Here is a 27,458-nt window from a genome sequence, read left to right as displayed (position 1 = left end):
GCACCAATGAAAAGCGTAACAGCCACACTTAAAGTCGCTGCTGTTAGATTATAATAAATGTTGAAGGGTGTCAGTTGGAATTTTCCTCTAGAGTGTGCATGACAGTTGTGGTGATGCAAAAATATGCACAATGTGCAGGAGAGTGCTTTTACAATGCTTTCCCACCATTTTACATTTATTGCTATAAAACAAATTCTTTGTTCAAATTGACTAATTCCAGTGAATTTATTTGTGTGTGCTGCTTTTATGCATGCACCTTCGCCTGTGTCTGTTGTCTGCTCTGGGGAAATCATTAAACATATGCGTAGAAGCCTGAACCGACTTTGCTATGTTAGCAAGCTCCCCTAGCTGGTCACAGCTTATCACAAATTATGAGCTTGTTTATTCTGGCAGCATTTGTGATGCTGTTGCTGTGAGTTTATTCCTGCTGTGGCATTGCACTGCATTTCCCCAAAGTAATTTAGTAGTACGAGCTTTTATATTTAGCTCACCTATTCTAAGGTCTGGTGTAATATAGCATACATAATATGCACGATACTAAGTGATAGAAAAGAAATCCATAAAAGGATGACAGAACTGCTCTTTCTGTGCAAATATTGTTTATATAATAATTTACGCAACAATACACAATGTAGTTCTAATTATACAATAATTTATCATTCTACCTGAAACCTGATCAGTTAAACTTTTATTATAAACCATAAACACCCCCCATCACTCATTACTCCCCATAACTTGATGTATTATTATCAGTAAACAATACATTTTGTTACCATTTTTTCACCATCCTCATCAAGGTCAACTAGTGAAAGCCACATGTTTGAGTTTGAGTCGACTTCACAAACTTTTTTCTTACCAGTAGTAACTCTAATACTACTAGCTAAGCACGACGGTAACCTGAAGGTCCCGGCACACTCTTACATCCTTACCTAACATGCTTTACAAGACAGAGAAGGAGACTCTTCTTCCACATAAGCACTGATTTCTTTTATTTGCTTTCCATTATTTCCCTTTACTCTAGAGATCATTTTAAAAGATAATCAATTTGAGCTGATCACAATATGCATTTCAGCGGATAAGAAATTATGATAATGATCTGTAATATAGCCCCAGCTGAGAAGGCTAATTCATGTTTATATTGCTTCTGCTCTCACCTTCTGCTTATTGTTCCCCAGATAAACCTCAGGTAACATGCAAGAACGTTTTTTGTTTTTTTTTTACTATGTAATTTGTCTCAAGAAGAAAAACTCATTGTGCGTTATTTTAAGAGTCTAATAGAACACCATGTATAGTAATTAACAATAAATGTGACCATAAACTGTCAGTTCAGTTACTAGTGTGTAAACGATTTGTCAGCGATGGAGAGCAGAACAAATTTTGATGTTAATTGTGTATGAGTTGTGCGTTGTGTCTAGTGAGTATTAAACATTGCATATGCAACATGCCAGCTGTTTCTAGTGATATAATGATTTAATGTAACAAAGTAGAAGCTCAAAAGGTAAAATTGGGATAGGATATTGATTAATAATAACATAAACCTGAGACCTAATCTCTTGCTAACTGTTGTAGATGAACATTTCCATAAAAATGACAGAAAACATTTTTGCAGCTGCTTTTAATTTGTATTCTTTATTCAGTGCCAAATATCAACTTTTTCCAATGAAAGAAATGTCCACATCTGACTTTCTCTTTAAAAGAAATTCACAAAATGGTTGAAATGTATAAAATAAATACAGTAGAGAAGCTCTCCTATTTCGGTGCTGTTTCATAATTCACATCTCCTCAAAATTATGTAAAATGTGTATAGCACAGTAAATGCTACGGAGAAAGTCTTTAAGAAAGAGTCAATAAGCATAATAAATTAATATTTTGTGGCTGTTGCGGGAATCCTCAGAACTTGCAGCAGAAGCCGCAGCCCTTGTTGCTTCGGCAGCAATTGCAGCACCAGCGGCACAGGGAAAGATGGCTCTGACGCTTTTGCCTGATGTGATTTGGCATCTGTGGGAAAGACAAAAGACGTGAGCAAGGTGTTCAACTCCATCCGCTCTATATACCAAGGTACTCTGCAGGGAAAATGCATCCACTTAAATTTTAATTTGCTCTTGGTAATTGGTTTAATTCATTCAGTCGATTGAACATACCATTGATGACTCCGCTGACATCTCTTGATGTGCCACAACTGGAGTGTCATTGCTCCCTGCCTCCTCCGGCTCTTGCACCTGTTAATGAATTATGCACATTGAGGAGGCGCATCTCAGCGTCCTGGCAAAACATTTATATCTAATAAGCAAATGAAGTGAGTTTAAGACGAATTCTTACCCCAGCAAATGGGATGGCAGAGCTCTCCAGAATGCAAATAAAGGCTAGCACGAGTGTCACTGCAACTGCAATGCTGAATGCCTTCATTTTTGTCGGGGTTTAAATGGTTAAGTTGTTTTACCCTTTGAAGATTAGAGTTGATGGGTCTTCCCTCTCATGGGTGCCGGTGCAGCGAAGAACACCACAATACCTTCAATTTATTCTTCAGGTCCAGTGATGGATGGTGATTGCCTGGGCAAGTGGATTTCTTTAGATATTTCACTGACCCTTGTCAGCTCGTGTCCTTCTCCTGTTTGATGGTATGCTGACTGTGTTGGTTTTTATACACAGTTGGGCTCAGTATTGCCTCATCGCTGCTGGAGGCCCAGCCCTTTCCTGGCAACAGTTACCCAATTCCAATGGGGAAGTTTTTGACCTCTTCATTTCTCCTTACTGTAGTTCTGCAATACTAGGGGAAATTCACTGATCTATTTTTGATTGTGGGGTCCCAGTGTCTGAGAAAGATATGAAATCATCTACAGACTTTTTAAGGGAATAACTTTCCACTGTGAGAACATAATTCCACACATGAACACGCTGCTGGAGACCATTATTTTTACAATCTCTGAGAGCAATATGTATTATGTAAATTGGACTTTTGTTCTGGAGGAACCCTGGTAAGAGCACAGTACTTTCTCCAGCAAAAGGCCTAGACAGCATAGGTCAATCTATTGCATGGCTGACTGAGTCACACTTGTTTCGACCCAGGAAATCCTTCACTAAGGAGAAGGAGCCACTTTGGAATATCCATTGCTCAGTCTAAAGGATGTAATTACAACCTCTCAAATGGAATAATTAGCCCCTCATTTTCAACACGTTCAGTTTTTGCATAATACACAGGAACCTGCAGTTGAACCAAATTAAATCCCTTTGAGAGCTGGAGAGTAGTAGCCAGGATTAAAAAGCTCCATTTGAGAGTCAAGGTGTTTCAATATGCAAGAGTTAAAGATGAATATAAAATAATGTAGTGGGGTTTATTATGTGTTGACAACAAAGAATTGCATTGTTTCTGGTATTTTAATCTGCATCTGTTCTATGTCATAGTTTTTATTCTTTCATGCATCATTCTTAGAGCAGATAATTAAGAACCAACATACAAAATAACAGCTGCTTTTGTTTCCTCAAAACATTTCTCATTTCCTGGCAATCTCATAGTTTCTGAATAAATTTCAAACTGTGCACAATTAAAAACCATGTTTATTTAATGGCATAATAATAACAACAGCAGACTGCTCACAGTTTTGTTGGAAAACCGGATTTCTCATTCCTTCCTTTGCTACTGAAGCCATGAGAAACACCTACAGATTAATTAACCAGTCAGTGGAAGAAAACTATTCCACAGGAACATCAGGCTGTGAATAAACACAAAAATCAATAATGGTGGAAATGAAATAAGAAAACGGCTAAATAAAGGAACAAACTGATAAATGATCGCGCTGTGGAGGGTGATAAAAATCAGAGGCCATTTGAATTCTCATTATACCTTCAAAGTCTTTCCAATCGCCCGTCCTGACTCAATTAAGGAACAACATGTCACAGGACCTCTGCGTCAGTCTGTCTCGTTTACTGATAACCCCGCTGGCCCACATGCTTGCTTTGGGTGACCACAACATCAGTGTCAACAAATACAGCCACGAATGGCTCCGCATTTGTTGGAACACATCCATAGTTTTATCATTTTTACAAGATCATCACATTTTCATTACTTACTATGCATTTGATTTTTGTCTTTTATGCTCACGTGTGAGGAGAAGAGGCTCTAATCCTATATCTAGTCCACGTTATGTCTTCAAATAATGAACATGTCATTTTATTTGATGTGCTTCACTAAGCATGACTCGTGAGATGCGAGATCTGACGCTTGTTAACAGTACAAAGACAAAAGTAATATATCCAGTTTCCCCAGAGTGTAAAAAAAAGAAAAGAAAAATTAAAGATCTGACGTTGAAGTTGTTTTTTTTAAGAATTCATAGCAGAGTTTTCCAAGTGCACATTTTGTCCTGTTTTCCTGGGCGCCCCTGTCTGTTAGCAGTCCCTGTGGCTATCAGTAGGAATCTACTTGCCAAACAAATGCCGGCACCAGCATGGCGGACAGATTCACCTCAGCAGGCGCCACTCTACCAGTTTCTTTGCCCCCGGTCGAGGACATTGCCCCCGTCTGTCTCTGTTTCATCATCATACCCTACTGCTGTCCCCATCCATTTGTCACCCCTCCTCCCCCTTGCTCCTACATGCTTTATAGGCTGCTGTAAGACAATCCATACATTATATCTGCCAGCTGCCAAAGCCATCACACAAAAACAGTGCCCCTCGATGCAGTCAACCATTTCCCTAAATACGTCTTCTCTCAAAACTGGGTCACGAGTGAACCAGTGTTGGGACATCACTCAGGGGGGAGGAGTATGGAGTACAGGTTAATGGGTTGCTGGTCAATGCAGGGACTTTCCCTGTCAGCGTGGAGTGAGAGGCAGGTTACAATATGCTACTGGAACTTCCAAAATTTCAGTAAGACAGACCAGTCCTAATAGATAAAAATAACGGGCAAGAGAGCACTTATTCATGCTACCATAGCAACTTCAACTAAACAATGAATGAAAAAATTTAAATTATAAACTGTACACTCAGTACACCCTTGCTGCATGTCATTGTGCAGCTCTACTGCCTGGTCTCCTTTCATCTATTTTCAAAATCTATTATAAAATCATAATGTGCCCCAAAAAAGAGGGCTAAAAAAGCTAAACATTACAAAGAAAAAAAAAGTACTTTAAGCTATGAAATGTTTTAATTTGTCAAACAGATTTAGTCTCTCAGAGGTACCTTCAGATACAACACATGGGGGGAAACCAGCTTAACACCGAGGTGAGATTTCTTTTAGTCTTGGATAGAAGTCTAAAGAACACAATAATTGCAGTCTGCTTGGAAAAAAAGTATGAATTAGCTTTTCAGCATCTAGTATCTCATGAGCAACTACACCATGGTGATATTTCAGAGTGGGAAGATGACTCCTTTCCCCCATTTCCCTCATAATGGAAAGCATCTTTTGCCATGTCAGTGTAAAAGCACACCTGGGGTTGTCTGCCAAAGTGAAAGGCTTTACTCATAATTTTCCAGTCAACCGTGTTTCATTTAAATGTAGCATCTATACATGATATTTTATAGCTTAAAAAGATGTTAAATCTTTGTTTGGTTAAACTGGCTTTTGCACAGGGTATAATCCACTCAGTGAGCTCTACATATACATTTATTTTTCCTGAACTGAGATTTTTGGTTTCTCAGAAACACCAGATCCATGATAAAATGGCGATGCCAGACAGGGAGATATTCAGTGTTTATCCCCAGTGATGGTACTTCAAACAATACGTTTGGTGCAATCCAAACTACATGACCCACAGCTTTAAGACAGAGACACGTGTCTTTCAACACGTGCACCAGTTTGATGCGTCAGTTTGATCAGTGCTGGAAATACTGTTGAATATGACACTCTGGATGCACAAAAAGGCGAAACAAAAAAACAAACAAACAAAAAAACTATGCTCCATTTATGACAGCAGCAGAATACAAACCTTTGTGCTGATACTTCTCTTATGAGTGTGACAGGTGCTATGTCATTATTAATGTACAACCAAGAAAGATGGTAAGTGTGGTGTGAGGCACATTGTATGTCAGGTGGAATAAGACTCTTTCTGTCAGGCTTTTTCAACAAATAACCTCAGAGAGAGGGGGAATGTGTAACAAGCTCGGGCAGTGGACAATACATGCTCCTGACAGTGTGCTCCTGTAGCTAAAAAAGCACAAAGGTAAGACAAGCCTGCAGGCCATGAAACTGTGGCTTTCCAGGAGAATGTTTTGGCCAGCATGAGTTCAATGAAAATCACTCAACCGTGTCCTTTGGTAGATGTGTACACACACACACACACACACACACACCGAAAAAATTAAAAAAGGACTTATCCAAATCACATAAAGGATTTTATAGAAGTGGCTTTTTCACTCCCTTCCTCCAGGCAAATGTGCAGCAGACATTCACTGAGTACTGACCAGACCTAAACCACTGATTCAAATCCATTAAATACAATTTCGGCAATAACAATCCATTGCTCAAAGCGGAGAGACTTTCCTCTTCCAATTAATACATCAATTAATTCTAAGTGATTTATCTGGTCTTAGAGGTGAAGGTTGAACTCCCTGGTACATGCTTCCTATAACATTTATTAAAGAAACATGTCTTTATGTCATTTCATTTTCCTTTCCAAATCAGTATTATTGCAGCTTTGCCTGACTCGATTCAGAACGCTTTCGGGGTGAAGAAGGAAAACAGACAGACGGAGAGAGACTACGCATGTCCCAATCAGAGAGGTACGTGGGATCAGAGATCATCCACTTCAAACAGAAACGGGGACACACAGACGCCTGCCTGCCTGCTTGGTTGTCTATGCATGTTTAAATGGCAGCTGACAAGCCTGAAAACAAAACCAAATCAAATTTAGCACATACTCTCAGTCAAGTGAATACTCAGTGCATGTGTTACTGTGTCTGTGCAAACAGCAGTCTACATATATCTCTATCTATCTATCTATCTATATAAAATAGCAGCTTCTCTTTTAAGAGCAGCAGAATGTAGCCCTGCCCAACGCAATCTCACTAAGGGCTTGGATATAGCTTTCATCCATCATTGATCTTTCTCCCCCAAGGTGCCCTCTATATCTTCTAAATACTTACCAGTGTGTTGATTGTGTGGATTTGAGTACACATGGGACACGTAACCCATAGTAACTCTATCCTTGTAAGAGAAAATTCGAAAATATATTTAAAACTGTATCTCTGTTCCACACTGACAAGACAATATAACCCTATACCCTGCACGTTTTGTTGAGAATATAGACATTTTTGTGTTAGTTCAACCTGCCAACTGTTCACAACAATAAAGACGTATTGTCCCAAATTACTAACTAACATGCCCAGGAGCTGGACCAGATCCCTGCCACATGCACATCTAAGTGAAAGGCAACTGGTGGCAAATGAAACGTAGTGTTCCACTGTTGAGCCACATATAGCAAAAACCACATCGACTTTTAAAAATTACTCAGATTAGAGCCATCAGCAACCTTTAGAACCACATTGCGAACAGCCGCTCCGCCATACTGCACCAAAAGCAATGAAACCTTTAAAGACTCCCATGTTAAAGCGACCAACTTCATAGCATAGTCTTTTTACAGCCTGGTCAAAAAAAAAAAAAAAGGTTTTATGGAGTTATCCATCCATCCATTTATTTTCTTCCGCTAATTCGGGGCCGGGTCGCGGGGGCAGCAGCCCAAGCAGAGAAGCCCAGACCTCCCTCTCCCCAGCCACCTCCACCAGCTTGTCCAGGGGAACAACAAGGTGTTCCCAGGCCAGCCGAGAGATATAATCTCTCCAGTGTGTCCTGAGTCTGCCTCGGGGCCTCCTCCTAGTGGGACATGCCCGGAAAACCTCGCCCAGGAGGCATCCTTGTCAGATGCCCGAACCACCTCAACTGGCTCCTTTCGATGTGGAGGAGCAGCAGCTCTACTCTGAGCCCCTTCCGAAGGGCCGAACTTCTCACCCTATCTCTAAGGGAGAGGCCAGCCACCCTTCGGAGGAAGCCCATTTCCGCCGCTTGTATTTGCGATCTCGTTCTTTCGGTCACTACTCCGAGATACTTGAACTCCTCCACTTGGGGCAGGAAGGCAGGAAGGCACTCCATCCTTTTCCGGCTGAGAACCATGGCCTCAGATTTGGAGGTGCTGATTCTCATTCCCACCGCTTCACACTTGGCTGCGAACCGTTCATGGAATTAATAAACCTAAAATGGACGAGTTAAGGTTTAAAGTTAAGAGCCATGGTCAGGCTAAAGGAGGCAGCTGTAACCAGCAGCTATCTGCTAGGTGTCGCCTCAGCTTTTCAAGTGATGGAACTGGATGTCTGGAGCATGTTTTTATTGTTTGTGCCTTTTGGAAAATTTTAATGCAAATCAATGACACTATTTTATGCTATGTTGAAAGCTTCTTTTTTAAAAAGGTATTGCAGCAGTTTGAGATCGCACATTAAAGAAAAAATTCTACTTGTCTAAGTATTAAGATTTATTTAAAAGACTTAATATCTATCCATCTCTCTATAAATGGGGACTTAACATTACTTAAATCTTTATGAAACCAGTGGGATATTTGTTGTTATCAGATCAGAATACTTTAATCTTAGGGGGAAACTGTTGAGAAAGTGCAAAATTTAAAAAGTTCAAAGAGTAGAGATTAAAGAAAAAAATAATAGGAGCAACAGGCTGCATGCATGGTGAGACATGCACATTGTATATTAATCATTTGGAAGAAAGCACACTAAACAGGCTTGGGGTGTGTACTATGAATCAGCAGCTCTCCAGCTGTTTAACACCATCAGGGTTGCATCTAAAACAAACCAGCTAAAATTGTCTTACATCTCACACAAATACCTTTTATTCAAGTTGCACACTAATTTAACTAAATACATGGTTGTGGTCCTCCTGTGATAGTGATAGGCCGCTTCATTTGCACAGTCAGTATTTTTGCTGGCTTTTCTTCCTGGCTCAACATAGACTTTATAAATATAGCGCTGTCAAAGCTAAACAAACCACAGCAATTTTTTTTGTCCAAACATAGTGTACCACATTTTAAAACCTATACAGCTGCTTTTCCCGTAGCAGTCGTGCTGACTTTAGTTTGAAGCTGTTTTCATTTTACTTCATTAAAATATTAAATATCCCACTCGGCTGCGTGTAGACCCGGCTGTTTCCTACAGGTCACACCCACTCTTTTATGTAAACTGTGTTGACTTATTGATTTGATAGCCAAAAATGATAGCCTACTATGTCTATGTTAGGGACAAGTAATTCTAGATAATTAATTTAAAAAAAAAAAAAAGAAAAAAAAAAAAAAAAAGAAGGATTGAACTTATTTTACAGTCATAATCAGGTTAGTTTTCATTGAATTTTAACACATCAATGGGATGATTAGGTTTAATTAGAGCAAATGTATTTAAGAATAAAAGGTAAAGGGAAATCAGTGTCTTAAATTACAATGAATCTTATAATGTATATAATAATATGCAATGCTACTGGGCGGATGGAAATAAAAATATATATTCAGCTTTTCCCAAGATCTGGTAAACGATGATCCACAGACAAAGATGTTTAGATTGTGAAAGTTTTATTTTCCACCATTTTGCTTAGAAAACATGTCTCTAACCTGAGAACAGTGAGGCTGCTACACAGAGGAAAAGAGGATTTTTTCTTCCTTTTGCCATTTCAAAAAAAGAAATGCAAGAAAAAAAAAAAAAGTTAGCCACGAATGACCTTTGATTTCTGATTCAACCATCTTTTAAGCAGTACTCATTTCTTCACATTCACGTCTCTCCTCACTGAGGTGTAAAGAAAAAAAAAAATCTACTGCAAAACATCTATCATTCGACTTTGGCTAGGAGCCTCATTTGATAGACCAGACACTTGCACTATATCGCCCAGGTTTGAATCCAGTTGTTGCAGCAGAACAGCACTTTTAAAAGCACAAGCAAGTCTGAGATATTAAAATGTGATAGCCAATGTTGCCAGGGGTCTGAGTGTTGGTTTTTCTTTGCTGGATCCTGAGCTGTTGATACAAGGAGAAGCAATCGTGCTCTATTAAGTGAAGTTTGACATCTTTCTTCCACTCACATTTTCCCAAGTGGGAAAAAAACAAACAAACAAACAAACAAAAAAAAAACCCAAAACACATCATTTATACTCATTCACAAAACCTTCAGCAACATTAATGTTGCCTTTTGCTGTTTGTACAACCAATTACAGTTTACTTATTGTTTGCCTGCGTGGGTGGAGAAATATGTAAGATCGTTTCCAAGTTACCCGCATGCAAACTATTTAGTCTTTTCGTAGAGAATGAGTCATGCTCAACTAAGAACTGCAACACAGAATTTCCGTGTACTCATTTTCTATAGTGAGCAAAGTCTTTGAGCACTGCTCTCCAGGGTGCCCCCCACCCCCTTGTGCGTTGAGCTCCATTTGAAGTGTTGCAATACCAAAATAGAGCAAACAGCTTGAAATGAAACATGGGGATTATTCTTGCATGTACTGGGACACAGGTAAGTCACACGACAAAGGATGAAAACAAAACCCACAGTACCTAAATATGTGGCAAAAGTTGGGATTTGCCCCGCTCACCTCTCCACAACATGAAGTTTGACGTGTCTGCATGTTCCACATTCTAACATTTCACTTTGTATTTAAATACCACTTCACCAGCAAATGCCCAACACTTCAAGTAAACCACATTTTAGCCTCAGCAAACTGAACTTCATAGATTGCACACACTTTGTTGTAATTGTTTTGACAATTGCCAGCATGGAACTAATGAGTTATTGATTGTTTACTCCCAGAGATAATCTGCTTTAACATTCTGTAACATCTGTATTAAAACATGAGAGGCCATATTTACATAAATCAGCCCAGAATCATCAGCAAGCACAGATTCTTGTTTGTCTTTGGGTCTAGGTAAGCTATGTGTGTCACATTATTTCTGTCTGTAGAATCATGTTTTTCATACTTTGATGTCGGCTTCACTGGATGCATAAATTTCATCGTAACGGGTCTCCATCAAGGCTTCTGTCAGCAAACAGACTAATAAATTAAAGGGGCTAAAAACAAAATATTAATACAGAACTCAAAAACACAAACAGAATAAAAGCATGAAGTAAGTCAAAATTAATAACGAGGAAAAGGGTTTGGGAAGGAAAGAAATAATTGCCAAACATCGTAGTCCATGAATGAAGCTACATAAATACAAATAAAGAAGGGCAGCAGAGGGTCTCTTTCATAGCTAGTCCTACAGTAAAGCACCCTGATAAAGGTGAGTGGGCATCTTTTCTTGGAGCACATTTCTACTCAGCTGCAGCGGGTGGTTATCTCAATACGATTGGAAAAGTCAAGTGCAGCCAAAATCGGCTAGTGAAGGGTTCACAACCTGGGAACCCAGGGGAGGATGCATTCACTAAAAAGAAAGTGATTCTCCATAAAGTCTCTCGTTTTTTTTTTTCTTGCGTTGTTTCCCACTGTGTCAGTTATATGTCTGAGTGGGTGTGCCCTGCGCTGCTCTTTTGGTTTCATTCACTGTGGTGGCGTTTCTCCAACCATTTCGATGCCGTGCTGCTGGAGTTGCGCTCGGAGCAATGCGTTTTCATTTTTCAGCTCTTCAATCTTAAACCAAAGAAGAAAAAAATGCATCATCCACAACATTCTCCACAGCAAAATACAGCCTTAACTTTACTGACCAAACTTTTTCCTTTGAAAACTAAGAGCTGACTAATGTATACACAGGACTATGCAATCCCTGAGCAGCGTGTGTAGACTCTGTAAAACACTGATGCCCACAACCAACTGGATTATCAAATCTTGAGGTATGTCATCTCTGCTACATTTCCCCTGGGCGAATCCTGAATTCATTGCCTCCCCACTGAGGGACTGAGGAAGGATATTCAGCTTTGAGCATCTGAATAAGAATATATCACTGAATTGCTTGCAGACCCAAGATTCAAGCAAGAGACTCAGAGCTGCAAGATTTCACAATACTTTTGAGTGCATTAGCATGCACTTAGTTCTCACACAACCCCTGTGTATATTATTCCCAGTCTCTCAAAGCACTGATTTCAGGTAACACTTCTCATTATCTGAGTGCAAATTCTTTGATCCACTTTGTCAGGCTGTGATGATCAGCTATGCAGCCTGAAGTCTCAGGGTCGTTTGTTTCAGAGAAATGAAGATGCATATGGGGCTAGGTGGATTTCATGCTTCTGAGACTTAAGTGAAAGAATGTTGCATTGAATTATAAAGCAAACTAATCTATTCAATGCAGTGGCAATCTTCACAGCCACATATGAAGCCCACTATGCCGGCCTTATTATGCGCAAGTTTATTTATCTGCTACACCCAACCACCTCAAAGGAGGACTCTGAATTATCATTCATAGCCCTTCTTTACACATTACCAAAGTCACGGAAACTTCGCTTGATGCCCCATTTGCAGCCTAGAGCAAAGACTGATATTCATACCTGCTGTCTGCACAACTCATTGTCCATTTGTATCCTCTCCACTTCCTTCAAACTCTCTTGCAGCCTCTGGTTGCTTTGCCTCAGCTCACGAATATAGTCACAAGCTTTAGACAGGATGCCTCCTTTGCTCTATAAATACAGAGGCATTGTCACAGTTTTTTTAAAAAAAAAAAGAAATATAATTATTGTGATAAATATAATTTTTATAGAGTATTAATGAGTCAAGCGCAAATTTAAAAGACAAACAAACTGCTTACTGCTCCGGTTTTGGTGCTATCCATACTGCAGTCTGGGATAATCTTGGAAAGTGTGACAATCCAGTTGTTGATCTTGTCTCTTCGCCGTCTTTCGACTGATGAACAGAGATGAAAGAAGAACTGTTTTTAAAAGGAGTATATGCATACAAGCCACATTTCCAGATTTCTAATTTAAGCTACAGTAAAAGATCACAGGTCATTCTGATTTACAAAACAAGGTTTTCATCTGCCGGATCTCGTCAGTACCGACATTCCTGACTGATTTTGACAGCTCAACAGCAACCTCTAGTGGCTGGTCAAAATTATATGCTGTTTTTTTTTTTTTTACTCTTAACAGAATATTTTGTGAGGGCTTAGTGATTTTCTTTCATCAAAAAATGTTCCATTTAGGCACCACACGGCATTGTGTTAAGACTGTCTGATGAAATCAAAAGCCACAATCATGACTAATTACCCACCTTCATTATGTTGTGCTCTTCTCCTTTCATCTCTTGGTGTTCGGGGTCCATCCATTTTCCTGCAGATAGACAGGAAATAAAACACTTTTCATGCACTACAATATCTCCCATCTCTGCGCTCCATACAATCGGACACAAATCCAATCCAATCCTCCAAATCCTTTGCCTATTAAAAACCATTCTTCACTGTTATCTTTAAATTCAAGCCCATTGTTATTGCCATTTAAAATGAGCCTCCGAAGATGGTTAGTGCCTTTGGTAGAAATATTAAATGATGCACAGCCCTATGAGGTCACATATGCAGTCCTGACGCCTGCAGCCTTGAGCCAAGCTGCCTTGTCTGGAATACTGAGAATCAGCTAGCCTCCTTACTTTAGCTGGCTGTCCTCTTCCCAGGTGTGGCCTGGAGGAAGTGCAATGCTTTATTATGCTGTAAAATTACAACACTGTAGAAAACCAGATGCTGCTTACTGAAGTTGGGGTGTACACCTAATGACACAACTGTCTCTTGTCTTTGCAACCTCTCCCAGGATTCAGTTAATTAAGTCTCAGAGACGTGACAAGGAGACTTATCATACCACCCACCATGGCATGAAGAGACCAATAACACACTCACACATAATCAAATGTGGTCTAGTGTACACTGAGGGCACCTGCCACATAAAAGGCAGGACCCGGGATGTCCTGACAGAGCATTACATTATAAAAAGGTAATCAATGTTATTCCTTTCAACTAGGTTTAAAGCTGTGGTTGATAGCTGTACAACCAAGTGTTGGTTTCACTAATTGAACACCGGGGACTACAAAATTCTGAGAATAAATTAAACTACTCCTTATTGCCACTGCAATTTTGCCTGCAATTTGTGTGACGTAATAAATGACCTATGAGGTTGTTTGTCTTCATTGTCTGCCTTAAAACAAATCTTTTCTAGTCTACTGCAGAGAATTTGTGTCCAATCAACACAACTTGACTGCTGATAGCTTCGTTTGAGATAGTCAGCTAAGCCAAACGGCTCTCTCACATGTATCTCAACACATCTTAATGGGATTTCAGCTGTATAATGGATTCAGCAGCCAAACAGTACTCTTAGGCAAAGTGTTAAAATATGTGGATGGCGGTTTGAATAACTAAATGTACATGCCTAGAGGAATGTTTTTTCCCTGCACACCTCTTTTAAGTGCCCCCGAGAGTAAAGGCTGCCAGAGAAACCCCAAAAATTATGAGTACGTTTCCTCTGGTAGAAGACTTTCCATATGTTGAATACAGCATGTATAAAACAAAAAACGTCTGCACAATTTTTTATTGATCTTTAAAATGACAAATGTAATCATTTACCAATGCACCTCCACTCTCCACCCTCTTCCAAAGTTTTGCTTTTATGTCACCAAGCCATGGCCTTGACAATATTTCATTAAATTACACAGTGAAAAACAAGAGACTGCAGGCTGAGATTCAGATCACCTCGATGGATGAGTTCAGAAAAATAATTCTAAAAAAAATAAAATAATAATAATTACATTAAAAAAAAAAAAAAAAAAAAAAAAGATCCTGTGTATATTACTGTCATTGTCTCAAAAAAATGAGCACAAAAATTTGTGATTATTAGCTAGTTAGTCACAAATAACTACTTATTTTGAAAGTAGATGTTCCAAGTGAAAGCACATTGGCTCAATTTATCTCAATAGCCCTGTCATATCAACAAAATGCACTTAAAGAGCAAATGCTGTCCATATAGTTTTATGACCAACTTTAAAACTAGGCTGAAAGAGAACCAAACTCAAATGGCTACAACAAAGGACACTTTGAAAATTATACTAAAATAAAAGTGTGGAGTGAGCCATTTGTTTCCAGATGGAGAACAATGACCTGATTTCTAGGTCCTAATGGAAAAATACATTTGCCACAAGCAGTACTAACAATAATGGATCAGGGTCAGCACTGAAAAATTGCTACATCTGTGTCTCACACATCAAGAGCAGGGAGAATCACCAGGGAGGAAGGGAGGGGTGGAGAAAAGTGAAGGGCAGAGGTTTGTGTGCTTCTTTGCTTCTTGTGATCTAATTTGATTAGTTCATTTGCTGTAAGTGGGGAGAAATGTGGAAACTGTCCTCACCAGTTTAAAACTTCATGTTGCAGCAGCTCGTTTTCATCTCTGTGAATGGCAGATAGGTTGGGTAGTTTTCATTCACTTTGCTCACATGCCAACGAAAACGTCACGGTTCATCACTTTACATGTAAATATAATTCTATTTGAAGTCACTGAAAATCATAAATTATTCATGTACAAATAAGTCACAACTCCCCTTAAATGTGTCCTGAACAGAAGAACAAAAAAATAATCTCTAGTTCTTGGAAAAATAAATAAATAAACACATAAATAAATAAATGAGAAATGAAATGTAAAAAAACAGCTTAGATAGAAGATAAATAGAAGATAAAGTGCTGTATCCTGGTTGCTATTCTCCTTATAGCAGTGTTATCTGATTGACCACAATCCCATCACTTTCACGAGTTAAAGGTTAAGTATAGGCCTGGATGAAATCAGAGGAATATTCACTTAGGTTCGGAGCTAACTCAATTTGAAATTGGGTCATGTGTTAATTTTTAAGTGACCAACCAGGCAAAAAACTGGCTCGTACCAAACAGGGTACAAAAAAAACAAAACAAAACAAAAAAACAAAACCTAGCCGACATTCATGAGCCTTGAATCTCACAGGGCTATGGCTCTTGTGCCGGTGTGTTTTGGCACTCAAATGAACCATGAAATAAATAAATAAATAAAGCTTGTTTAAATCCCCTTTTCTGAATAAAAATCAGTAGTAGGCCAAAACCAGCTTGGTTCGCATGCAATTAAAATTAAAACCCTTTGCTCAGGTGAGCCTGCTGATGATCTTAATAACAGCAATCACCAGCATGTGGCTAACAGTTGGAGAGTCTGAGATGGATCCCTTTGATGCATGATTAGAATAATGCACGTTGTGAATTTTAGCGATAAACAGTATGAGAGTTCGAAAGGTTAAAAAAAAAAGAAAAAAAAAAAAGATGTGTGGCTACCATGTGCTAAAAAAAGAAAAAAAGAAATCCTTAAAAATCAATCATAACCATGAACTCGGGGTGAACACAAGAGAGATTACCTGGGCAGAAAAACAGCCTTGAGTAAAAGAAAACAGCAGTGGCAGCAAGGCTGAGAAATTTGAGCCTTGCAGTTGTTCAAATGGACGTCACAGTAGTCTTTCAGTCATGTTTGAATAGAGCATTCATTCATATGAGACAATTCTCTTTTGCTCAGATAGATTACTACTAATACATCATTCCAATCTGCTGCATTGCAGTTTAACCCCCTCTACTTCTACACTCCCCTCTTGCATTAGCAGTTACAGTTATAGCGTGCTAAATACTGATTTTGAAAATACATCTCATTTAAACTCTGAATTTAGGAAACTATTTTAAACGGCTTATTACGACATATTCACCCTTTCATTTTTTAGCTTCTGTTCTGCCACCTCGATTCGAGCATTTTGCGGATCAATATCTTGGCTTTTTGAAACTAGATGTATGAGAAAGGGGTAGATCTGACTCCAAAACCAACACAGTAGCAACCCTTTTTAGTCACACGGTTGAAACATACACTGCTTTACTGTATACCTTAAAACAGGAATGATAATTCACAAAATGAACATCTTGCTATGTTAAATAAGACTTTATTGCCTTTTCAATGCATCACAATCTTAGAGGCTTTTTGAAAAAGTGCAACAATTTTTTTTATATTGCTGTTATATTTATCTTTTAATGATAATCTATGCCCTCGTTGTTATGACAGTACTAATTCAGACTCTGATGGATACCATTTCTTGAAAGGATGTGTTTTGTAGAGATGCACTCTGAAGCATTAAGAGAGCAGAGCCACACTGCTAAACACAAATCCTTTATTGCTGCAATAAATGCGTAAAGCCCTTATCAAAATTAACTGAAACCTATCATAGTAACTTTATTATTATGATATTAGATGTATTTAACAGCTTTTGTCATTAAATCTACTTTTAAACTCCACTGAAATTAAAACATGCCTAGTTTTATGTGTCTCAAGCTGCACTGGCAATATTGTTTCCATCACATAAACAGCAGATGACAGAGATGATACTTACGCAGGGTATGGCTGTGTTCGTGGGGCAATGGTTCGTGGTGTGCCTGTCTGAATGACATCAGGAGGGGTCATCATCACATAAAACTGACCTGTGGAAGGCACAGGTGTAATCAGTCAACAATGAAGAGTAAGACAGCTCAACATTTCACAGAAGACTGACTTGATTCATTAAATTTTTTAAGTGCTTATCCAACGAGGATCCAGGGGAAGGTGGCTGGAGCTTGTCCCAGCTGAAATTGGACAACAGGCAGGGACAAGTTGCCAGCTCAACACAGGGCTAACACAAAGAGCCAGGCAACCATTTAAACTCACATGCACACCTACGACTGATTCAGAATCACCGACTGACCTAACGTGCATGTCATTAAACTGTGGGAGGAAAGTAGAGAAAAGCCACATCTGGCACAACGATAAAATAACACAGAAATCCTTAAGCCAACTAGCAAAGTGGAACCCCGAAATTTCTTGTAAGGATGCAACTGTGCCAACTGTGTAGAAACAGGCTCAACTCTCATGTACAATCAAGATGTAGACAGAAGAATATTCTACTAACACTACTCATCCATACCATATTCATTCAAGAGCCAAAACATCATCAAGAAATAAATCCACTTATTTTATCTTAAGCCACCTAATCTTGTCATCTGGGTCAGCAAGATGGCAGACCTGGCCTGACAAACAAAATGAGCAACACAATTTTCTGCCACAAAAAAACAAAACAAAAACTATCCACAAAAAATGAAGGTCCTCTCACAGAAAACCTTCCCAAATAACAGGTCTTGACACAGACATTCAGCCTGTAGTTATTTCTATTTCAAAGAATGTGATCAAGGACTAAAACGCAGAATCAGTCACTAACAGAAAACACACAAGAAAATCAGTATTTCTCAGATGAAAACAGCAAGGTACATTCAGTCTTTTAACCAGGCACTCTGGCTTTCCAATCTGCTGCTAAAGCAGACTGCAGATGCTCCCTCTGAATGAGGCCACGTCTTAATGTTTTAAGATGCTCAATGCACATTAAGTGCTTTGCTTTTTATATCAAACTGCATTAACACTTTGGCTCCAATCTCACTCTTAAAGCTGCACCTAGCCGAGCCTATTATACAAGTTACAGCTGAGGTGCATCAACTGATATGGCCTTAAGGGTATCTGACTTCTGTGGGTTTAAGTCATGTGATGGAAGTAGACACACAATGCTCAACGAGAGAGAAAAGCAGTGTGTGTGTGGATGTGCTGCATGAGCTTGACAAGCTATGTCTGTAATTAGCAATGGATGAGCTACATCAAAGAAACCTAATGATTTAAGGAATCAATGCAATGACCTTGTGTGACCCCAGATGTGCCTCTACATAGGTGTTTTACTGGAGCGTGACTGAGCTCAGGTGGGGTTTTAAACTCATTTCATTTTTGTGTTTTTTAATCATGTTTATGAGTTGGATTACAAAATAACAGAAAAAAGTAAATCATTTTTTGTTCTTTTACTATGAAAGTTTCAGTGCCATGTGCCTGCTACTTGTTTGTGTAGTTTTGCTGCCACAAACTACTACATACATCCACATGTATGTTATAGTCAGCAAAATATTGTCTTATTTCTATGTGTCCAAAGTATCCATCTCTCTCAAGAAGACACAAACAATGCATAATGTAAGGTCACATTGGATATTAGGGGTGGGTGATGTAGTCTCAAAATTATATCACAGTAGTTCAAGGAAATGTTATTTTTGATGACACAGAAGAAAAATATTGAACATTTTATTGGTGATTGCAGCTTGCAGGCAGCAGCATTTATTAGTGCAAACAAAATGAAGGGAATTCTCCACGCTTTTTTTCTTTTAGGTAAAATAAAATATAACTGTCTAACATTTTAGTTTAACAAAAAAGCAACTTAAACCAGCCACACTTTAGCAGCCTGCACTGTTACACTTAATTGTTTTTGTGGAACTGTGTAATTCCAGTTTATTAAATTACAAAGCTGTAATTTATTATACGTATTAGTGGTAAGTGAGACAATGAGCGAGAGTTACATTTAATTGTTTTTGTGGTATTTTTCTTCCAACGCACAAAAACAGATTTACATTTTTAGTTAAGAGCACATAATAAAATTGAAATTTAACAATATTTTTTATCCAGAATTTTGGATTTTGCTTGGAGCTTTTTAAACAACTGCTTAGTGCCCTACTTTTCTACCATGTAACACATGAGTAATTTTCATGCAATGCTTGCTTTTCCAGTCATACCAAATGCAACTAGAGTAATAGCTGCATTTGTTTATTTTTGTGTCAGCTAGCATCTTCTTCATAGCCTGGTTGTATGCCCTTTGCTTCAAGTGGTGAAACAAATTTGCTGTTTCTACTTTTAGGGTGAACTGTTTTCTTGTAAATTTTGCAAAGCATTGGTCACTAAATCATCACTGGAGGCTAACATGTAGTTCTCAGTCTAAGACATGCTTGGACTTGTTGTGTACCCTAGCAAACATAAATGCTATATTTATCAAGACGAGACACTTTTATGTATCGCAAATAGTTATACCAAAATTATTGTGGACAATATGATATCGTATGAGGTATAGGGCTAAAATCTTAAATGTGGCACTTGAACTGTCTCTTTCAGCCTTGGGTCTATAGATTTATGTTGGAGATACGTTGAATCCCAGTTTCAAGCATTTTTAGACCCCAAGTCTGGGCCAAAATGACAGCAAGAAGCACCGCCAGCAGCAGGAACACTGGGTGATGAATTACAAGTTCCTACAATAACTCCTGTCCAGGCTGTACATTCTCCTACATAAAATCCTTAGAGACCCACAATGTTCGACTCTTTCATAACAATCCTGAAGACAAATAATGACCATCCAACAGTCAACTGCCAGCCAGCAGTAACAGTGTTCTTGCTAGTTCTAGCGGAATAATCCATAATAGGTAGATGGCAGTTTTTTGTTTTGTTTATTTTTTAGTTTAAAAAAAAAAAAGGCATTAAAGCCTAGATCTTGTTCTCTAGGTCAACTGAGCACTTACAGCGCTCAGCGAACACAGCTTCAGCCAATGATAGCCTGACCTGGACAACCAGCATAAAACCACAAGGACGGGTAGTACAGCCAGATGATGGCATATGGTAGGAAAGAGGAAGAGAAGCAGAATAGGAAGACATGTGACATGAAGTAAACAAGTAAACATGGTAAGCATGGCAAATTTAATTTTGGCGTCTGATAATATTTGACTTGGAGGAGGCAAACTCTAGTCATGGCAAAAAATGTTTCCATCACATTACCAAGTTAGGAATCTGAAACAGATTAAAATGAGCTGCTGGGTATGTGCAATTTAAAATATTTCTCATAATTATTACAACTTTAATAAAGATCTAATGACCCTTGAAAATTGCTGATTCACAGTTGGAGAAAACTGCATTCTCCAGCATCATAAATTATATTTTAAAATAACTTACTGATCAAAAATATCCAAATGGGGGGGAAGGAATCACAGAGCAAATTGATTCTGCAACACATATTTAGGTTTATCATGTGTAAAAAAAAAAAAAAAAAATATATATATATATATATATATATATATATATATATATATATATATATAAAAGCAAGTGCAATTGTCATTATCATCTTTGGATTGCTTTGCTTCTTCCTCACCAAATATATGTTAGTGAACATATGTAAATATGAATTGAACATGTATTACTTCACCCAATTTTGTCATATAAAGCACCACCAATGGGATTCGTGGGTTAGTCACCCAAGCTGGTGAGGAAATCTATTTATAAAAGCTACATAGAGAATGAAAATATTGATATTTAGAGGCTCAGCATAGATAATTTATCTCAACAGGGAGGGATTAGATATATTGCTTATTCTTTGTATCTGCTGTAAATGGCCCTGATTTCTTTGTTATCAGCTCAAACTGTCAGGATCGTGTTTCACTAATAAAAAAAAAAAAGGACAGCTATTCTCTCCTTAAGGTACTTCAAAACACACTTCTGTTTGTCACTGAAAATAATAGCTTAATTAGCTCTGCAGCACTGTGATAAGCCCCAGCCCAAATTAGGTGTGAGAACTGACTCACCCCCTGCCTGTGTGAGTGTGGGGTCCGTGGCGGCCTGCACAGACACAGTCCCGTCGCTCACCGCAGTTGCGGGGAAGTAAGCGAAGCGGGTCTCCCCTCCCACTGCCTCTCCTGCTGGGCTTCCTCCATTACTGAAAGGGTTCTGGATCACAGCCTGTGACAGATAAGAGAGAGACAGAGGAGAGCCATGAACAAGCAGCAATGGAGCAGTCACAGCAGGTAAACGCACACCTCATCCTCTGTCAGACTCAATACTGGTATCCCTGCTAAACCCCCCCAAGCAAGACACAGTTCCATTTGACAGCTAGGATAAAGGGAGGCAAAGAAGCAGCAGTGATCTTGTTAGCAGGGATAATAGCAAGGTCAGTAAAGCCATCAGTATAGCACTAATGAAAACAAATTTGGTCTGTTCTTGCTAGAAAAATTGCATATTTTTAGCTCAAACTGTGCTCCGACTGTTACTGCAGTTCTTGTGCAACAACTATTGGCACTACACACATTGAAACTATACACCTATGTGACTCACTTTGTGTTGACTAGATATTATATTCGGGCACACAATTCACTCTTTAGACTATTTTTCCATCTTGGCAAGCTTAGAGAAATTACACCCGCTGCTGCAATTTCAGTGAATCAGTGAAGTAGAGATGATGTGATATGGAAAACTGGTGAGAATAACTGATAATAATAGATATACAACACCGTTTTTTTTTTTTAACTTTACGTTTTTGAATTATATATACAGATAAAGCAAAAAGCTTTATCTGTGTACTCAAAAGTACTCACAACAGTTCACAATTTGCTAATAAGCATAATTGTTTTTAGGAGTAACCAAAACAACACACCTTTCTGCAAGTTGATACTATTTTACCAGCTTGAAACCAAAAACTGGTTACACCATCTTGTTTCACTCATAGACAGCAATCTTTGTTAGTGTTGGTCTGCATAAAACATTACATAAAGCGGGGGTAAAAAAAAAAAAACATGACCCAACACAAGAGCATGGCTGTGTGCCTTACTTACAGCCACACTCTGCACTGTCAGACATAATTTATAGCTAAAATAATATTACTGAGACAGTAATAACTTCATATACCTACTTTTCAGCCAATAGATGTATATACTGATCCATGATATATTTCATGTCTTTAACAGTATTTGTAAACTTGATGTTTTAAAACATGACAAGCGTGTACAAAGAAACAAAAGAAATTAGAATAACACTGGTTTTAGTTGTTTTCAGTGAGACTGTTGCAAATGAAAATACGCAGAAATTAACTTCCACCTTATCCTTTAACACGTAAATAAAGAAAGCAAGCTTTAAAAAACGGTTTAAACTACTAGTGGTTTCCCTTTGGTCCAGTCAAAAGTGTAAAATTTTGATACCTGTGCCACAGCTTGAGGAGCCCCGGTGAATGCAGCTGTTGAGACAACGCTCACTGCTCCTCCTGCATCATCTCTTCCATCAAGGTGTTGGTCAGTCACCTGGACAACACGATACGTCACCTGCACAGACGAAAAACAAATTTGGGTAAAAAGAGAGAATAAGAAGAAAACAAAGAGAGCAACTAGTTGCTTCTCCATTTATATCCTTACTCTATGTATTTTTTTTTTGCATTATTCAATCATACCGTGTATAAAACAGCACCTTACCTGACTTGTTGATTTGTTTATCATATCTGTTGCTTCCGTACTGCTCAGCCTAGTATCCTGACACTACAGTACTAACCTCACTTGTGCATTGATCTCACCATCCCACAATATGCTTACGCTTCAGAATGCGCCTGATTTAATTTTAAATAGCAAGGAAAATGAGCTTGTTTGTTCGAAGAATCAGTATTTGTATCCCTCTATCATGTGACTTTCCTCCTGACTGACATGTGACAGCAGTCTCATGCCAATCCCAGACCAGACTGAAATCACATGATTGCTCACACTAGTCTTGTTTATGCCTGAACCACATGGATCACTGACTCAATTTCCTCCAGCGCAAACCACCCAGTAAGGGTAAACCAACATGAATGTCACAATACCTTTTTTTAGTGTATATGCTGGCATTACTGACCCATTGTTTACCACTGACCAACAGTGGTGTGAAAACCACATAGTGAACAGGAAAGGAGACACTTTTGTACAAAGGTCAACAGTCAATTTTGAGGCTATAAAAAAAAGACTATAAACATTGATACCTTCAGGGAATTTACTGAGTGCTTTCCTCCTGACTTTGTAATAGAGGAGGGTGTCAAAGCACACAGAAAAAGAAAAACAATCAGATAAAAAGAAAATGTAAGCCTAAACATTAAGGACTGTCGTCGGGAGTATGGTTCTTCAACATATATAATCACTCACTGTTGTTTGCCATATGTCCAAGCATCTTTTCAACCACCTCCATCAATATGCAGCTGAGAGTTCTCAGTTGGTAATTATCGTGCTGCACAAACACCCCATGGACATTTATCCACTCTGTGCTGTTTGTGTACTCTCATAAGTGCTAAACAGAGGCAATTTATTCTAAATGTCTAGGCCCTTATGCAATTAGGAACACTTAGACGCTTTCTGAAATGGGTATTAAACAGCAACAATCAGTAGTGTCCACACTTCCATCCATTAACTACTTACCTGCCCACCCTCGGTGCGGAACTGATATTGTATGTTATGGTCACCAAATGTTGCAGCCTGAGGTACACTGGCTATTGTAACAGCTGTCTGCTCTTCTCCTGTTCCGTCTTCAAGGGAAAAGGGGGATAAAGAAACAGGAGTTAGAATGGAAAAAGTAACTAAACAGCTAACAAGCCCCGAGTGTAGCTGCAAATAACGAAGCTCAATGTTGCAGCACATAAAGAAAAGCAAGTGTACTGAGGAAAGAGCTTGTGGCTTTTTTTTTTTATAAAGTATTGTGTACGCACACAAAACTACAGTGTGATCAAAGACCGCTTAGTAAATAAATCCTTACCTTCAGATCCCTGGACAACCTCCTCTTCTTGTTTTTCTTGGCTGCAAAGCGGATACAGAAATACCTCAGTTGTTAGAAGCTACGCAACCAGCTAATGTTTGTGAAAATTATATATCAATGTATTAAATGAAAGTAATAACTGACCCTCCACTTCACCGTAAGGGGTGGCAAGTGATGTCTGGGAAGTCAGTCAGCCAGCAGGACAATTATAATGAAAAACACAGCACAGCAACTGCCCTTGGTTTACCAAGAGTGGCTGAGAATAGTTATTTGTTTTAAAAGCTAGCTTAAGCTCTCTTAGCTGTTAACTATGAACACTACTATTCTTGGATATAACCAAGTTATACCGCTTAAAGAGTTGTCCACCTGTGTTGCTAACTTAGCTGTAGTCTACACATTAAATTCGTTTTGACAACACTTTATAAGTAAGGCCTTGGTTAGCGTCGTAAACTAGCTGTGTGAAATAGCATGTTGCGGCTAGCTTCTTTCAGTTAGCCATTTTGACCGAGTTACCTTGCGGTGTCCAGACTCTGTTCAAGCATATCCATCAGTGTTGAAATAAAAAGTGATATTCGGTGTCACAGACGGAGATGGAAGTGCTGATCACGGGAACAAACACTCGGGTCATGTGAGAGAGACAGCCCAGGACACGTGAGGTACGGCTCGGTGTCGAAGTTAAAATGGAGGCCGCTGCTGATGTCGCTGGGTGATCCGAGGTAACTCCTCTCGATCAGCTGTCGCGCCGGAGGGATTTGCTGCTTGCCGGGGACCACGGTCGATAACGTTTCGCTACGGTTTCTCACCCAAACCGGTGACCATAAAAGTGCGAATTAACATCAGCTAGAGCGTGGGGAAGACACTGAGTGTTGCAAACCAATTAAAATGCAAACAAAAAGCTTCTCTGTCGGTGACCTGGGAGTAACGAACAGGCTCCACAAGTAACTTATGCACGTAGCTTTTTTTTAAAAAATTATTATTAATGCGCGAGAGAGTGGCACGATGTTCTGGCTCAGATCTGAACCAGCAAGGTATTAATGCCACATTGTTATTATTTATGAGCGCATTAGTCTTCGTTAACACCAAGACTTGCGTACAAAGTGGCATTTAAGTGTATTCTAATAACAAAAAACAAAATAAACTTAGAAGATTATTTCAAACTATTCTTTTATTTTTGCCTCCACGATTTTACTAATTATTGCGGGCCAAAAGAAGAAAAACAAAACAAACTGAAGTCGAAAGAAAGAAAGTAAAGCAAAACAAGTGTGCTAATAACACATTTTCAGTGAACACTGGACATATTATATTATACATATTAACCCCCTAAGAAACGAAATCTTTTATGGCATGCATTTTTACTTTATCTTTGCTATTTGGGCTGATTGGGATCTGATGAATGTAAAAACAAAGAATTACGTGATTTTTTTTTATACCTGATTTTTGTTTCTGAGAAAAATAAGATCCACATATGAGGACATTCGTTTTAAATTTCGATAGAACAGTGGCAAGTATAATGTCCTTGTAAGTGGATATCAGGCCCTTGAAGAGCCAAATTTTGTATTTTGGTAGACAACCCAAAAATGTGATGTCCATATGTAGGAGGCTAAAACAGTTGAATATTTTGTCTGTGTATGTGTGTGTTTTTTTTTTTACTTTTTAACTCAACCTGATACTGTCATGGTCCTGGGCCATGTGGGCCCAGTATTCTTAGTTCCTTGTATTTTTGTATTTCGTTCCTTAGGCCATGTTTCCTGAGTTGCCCTGTTGTGTTGTTCCCTAAGTGTTTTCCCTTCGTGACTCTTACCCCCTGTGTGCCCCTCTGTGTATTTATGAGCCCTCGTCTCTCTTTGTGTTTTATTCTATGTTTTCCCCAGCCCGTTATGTCTGTGTTCTCCCCGTGCTCTCTCTCCTCCTGTCTGAACCTCTGTACTTCCTGTTTTACTTTGCCCGTCTCCCGTTAGTGTTGTGTTCACTCCTGCCGTGTCTTGTTATGATTATCAGTGTCACCTGTGTTCCCCGTGTGCTCCCACTTCCCTCCTTAACCCTCTGTGTATTTATGTCTGCGTCTCCCTCAGTTCTGTGTCGCGTTCTCCCTCATGCTGCGTGGATTTCCCTGTGTTCCTTGGTGAGCTTTATGTTAGTTTTTCCCCAGTCTAGTTTTGTATCGCCTATCATCTTCTGTTCAGCAATAAAGCTGCATTTTGAGTTTATCCCTTGAGTCCGTGAGTTTTTGCGATTGGGTCCTCATCCTGCCTGCCACACAGCGAGCCATGACAGATACACGATAAACTTACAACTGACACACATATTTCTTCCTTCTTCTGCTCCCTTTAGAGGTCCCCACAGCAGACTATCTGCCTACTTCTCACCCTATCTGTAGCCTCCTCTTCTTCCACACTACCCTATGCATATCCTCCTTAACTCCATTAACCTCCTCTGTAGTCTTCCTCTTTTCCAACAGCCTGGCAGCTCTATCTTCAGCATCCTAGTGCAATGCATGGACTATCCCTCCTCTTCACATGTCCAAACCATCTCAGCCATGTCTCTCTAACCTTGTGTCTAAAACCTGAGCTGTCCCTCTGATGTACACATTTCTAATCCTGTTCATTTTGGTCACTCCCAATGTAAATATTTGCATCTTAAGCTCTGCCTCCTGTCTTTTTGCCAGTGCTACCATCTCCAAACTATACATTTTACTTGTAAATTTTCACTCTTGCTACTATCCTTCTGTCACTAATCACCATTATGTTATTTATACGTTATACATACGTTATACATGTTATACATACATTGTTATACATGTTATACATTGTATTATGTGTGTACAGCTGTACACACATAATACACATGCAGAGAAATGTAGCCATTTATAAGAGACAAAGCAGGAGCTAGATTTTCTCTAAATGCAAAGGGGGATCAGTGAACTCACCATCCACTAGGACAGATGAGCACATATCCTCAACACATTTCCATTTGTTTTGCAGCTTTCTTGTAGGGTCATGCTTTAAAACCAAATGCACAAGCTGATGAATGATCTTTCTTGGTGTCAGACAGACATGAGAAGTACCTCCCAAAGTCTGACCTGCATAGGCCTATCCACTCAGTGTCCTCCTGGTTAACATGATTGCCGTAGA

At 39.0% G+C, this 27,458-nt stretch overlaps 2 protein-coding genes across 4 annotated transcripts; both read right to left on the bottom strand.

The window, feature by feature from the left end:
- Positions 1-1,610: 1,610 nt before the first annotated feature.
- Positions 1,611-2,633, bottom strand: hamp (hepcidin antimicrobial peptide). The gene is made up of 3 exons (XM_085291395.1): positions 2,320-2,633; positions 2,142-2,219; positions 1,611-1,998 (listed from the first exon to the last, which is right to left on the bottom strand). The coding sequence occupies exons 1-3, from the start codon at positions 2,404-2,406 to the stop codon at positions 1,891-1,893; spliced, it is 273 nt and encodes a 90-aa protein (XP_085147521.1). The 5' UTR covers positions 2,407-2,633; the 3' UTR covers positions 1,611-1,890.
- Positions 2,634-9,537: 6,904 nt separating this feature from the next.
- On the bottom strand, positions 9,538-25,562 carry usf2l (upstream transcription factor 2, c-fos interacting-like). Of its 3 annotated transcripts, XM_085291391.1 has the most exons (11): positions 24,841-25,562; positions 24,328-24,368; positions 23,994-24,100; positions 22,761-22,880; positions 21,375-21,528; positions 17,306-17,393; positions 15,274-15,312; positions 13,160-13,218; positions 12,702-12,796; positions 12,445-12,573; positions 9,538-11,593 (listed from the first exon to the last, which is right to left on the bottom strand). In XM_085291391.1, exons 1-11 carry the CDS (start codon positions 24,873-24,875, stop codon positions 11,504-11,506), a joined length of 957 nt encoding a protein of 318 aa, XP_085147517.1. In that variant the 5' UTR covers positions 24,876-25,562; the 3' UTR covers positions 9,538-11,503. The 3 variants fall into 3 exon arrangements, with proteins under 3 accessions (XP_085147517.1, XP_085147518.1, XP_085147519.1); XM_085291392.1 differs by lacking the exon at positions 15,274-15,312 and having other exon boundaries at positions 24,841-25,561; XM_085291393.1 differs by lacking the exons at positions 23,994-24,100; positions 24,328-24,368; positions 24,841-25,562 and adding an exon at positions 23,028-23,263.
- Positions 25,563-27,458: the final 1,896 nt, after the last annotated feature.

This window comes from Mchenga conophoros, linkage group LG11 (genome assembly GCF_057382185.1).
Source record: "Mchenga conophoros isolate Kocher_MC1m ecotype Shallow Benthic linkage group LG11, M_conophoros_male_GT1.1, whole genome shotgun sequence".
In the NCBI taxonomy this organism is placed as follows: domain Eukaryota; kingdom Metazoa; phylum Chordata; class Actinopteri; order Cichliformes; family Cichlidae; genus Mchenga; species Mchenga conophoros.
Note: the sequence above shows the minus strand (reverse complement) of the source record. Positions and strands in the feature narration are given on the sequence as shown.

Excerpts from the sequence above, each read along its gene's own strand:
- hamp (XM_085291395.1), bottom strand. The coding sequence starts at position 2,406 with ATGAAGGCATTCAGCATTGCAGTTGCAGTGACACTCGTGCTAGCCTTT. Across the intron at positions 2,220-2,319 it reads CTGCCATCCCATTTGCTGGG|GTGCAAGAGCCGGAGGAGGC; the intron begins GTAAGAATTCGT and ends ATTCATTAACAG. Across the intron at positions 1,999-2,141 it reads TGTCAGCGGAGTCATCAATG|ATGCCAAATCACATCAGGCA; the intron begins GTATGTTCAATC and ends TCTTTCCCACAG.
- usf2l (XM_085291391.1), bottom strand. The coding sequence starts at position 24,875 with ATGGATATGCTTGAACAGAGTCTGGACACCGCAAG. Across the intron at positions 15,313-17,305 it reads CGAACACAGCCATACCCTGC|AGATGAAAACGAGCTGCTGC; the intron begins GTAAGTATCATC and ends TGCCATTCACAG. Across the intron at positions 11,594-12,444 it reads ATGAGTTGTGCAGACAGCAG|ATTGAAGAGCTGAAAAATGA; the intron begins GTATGAATATCA and ends CTTTGGTTTAAG.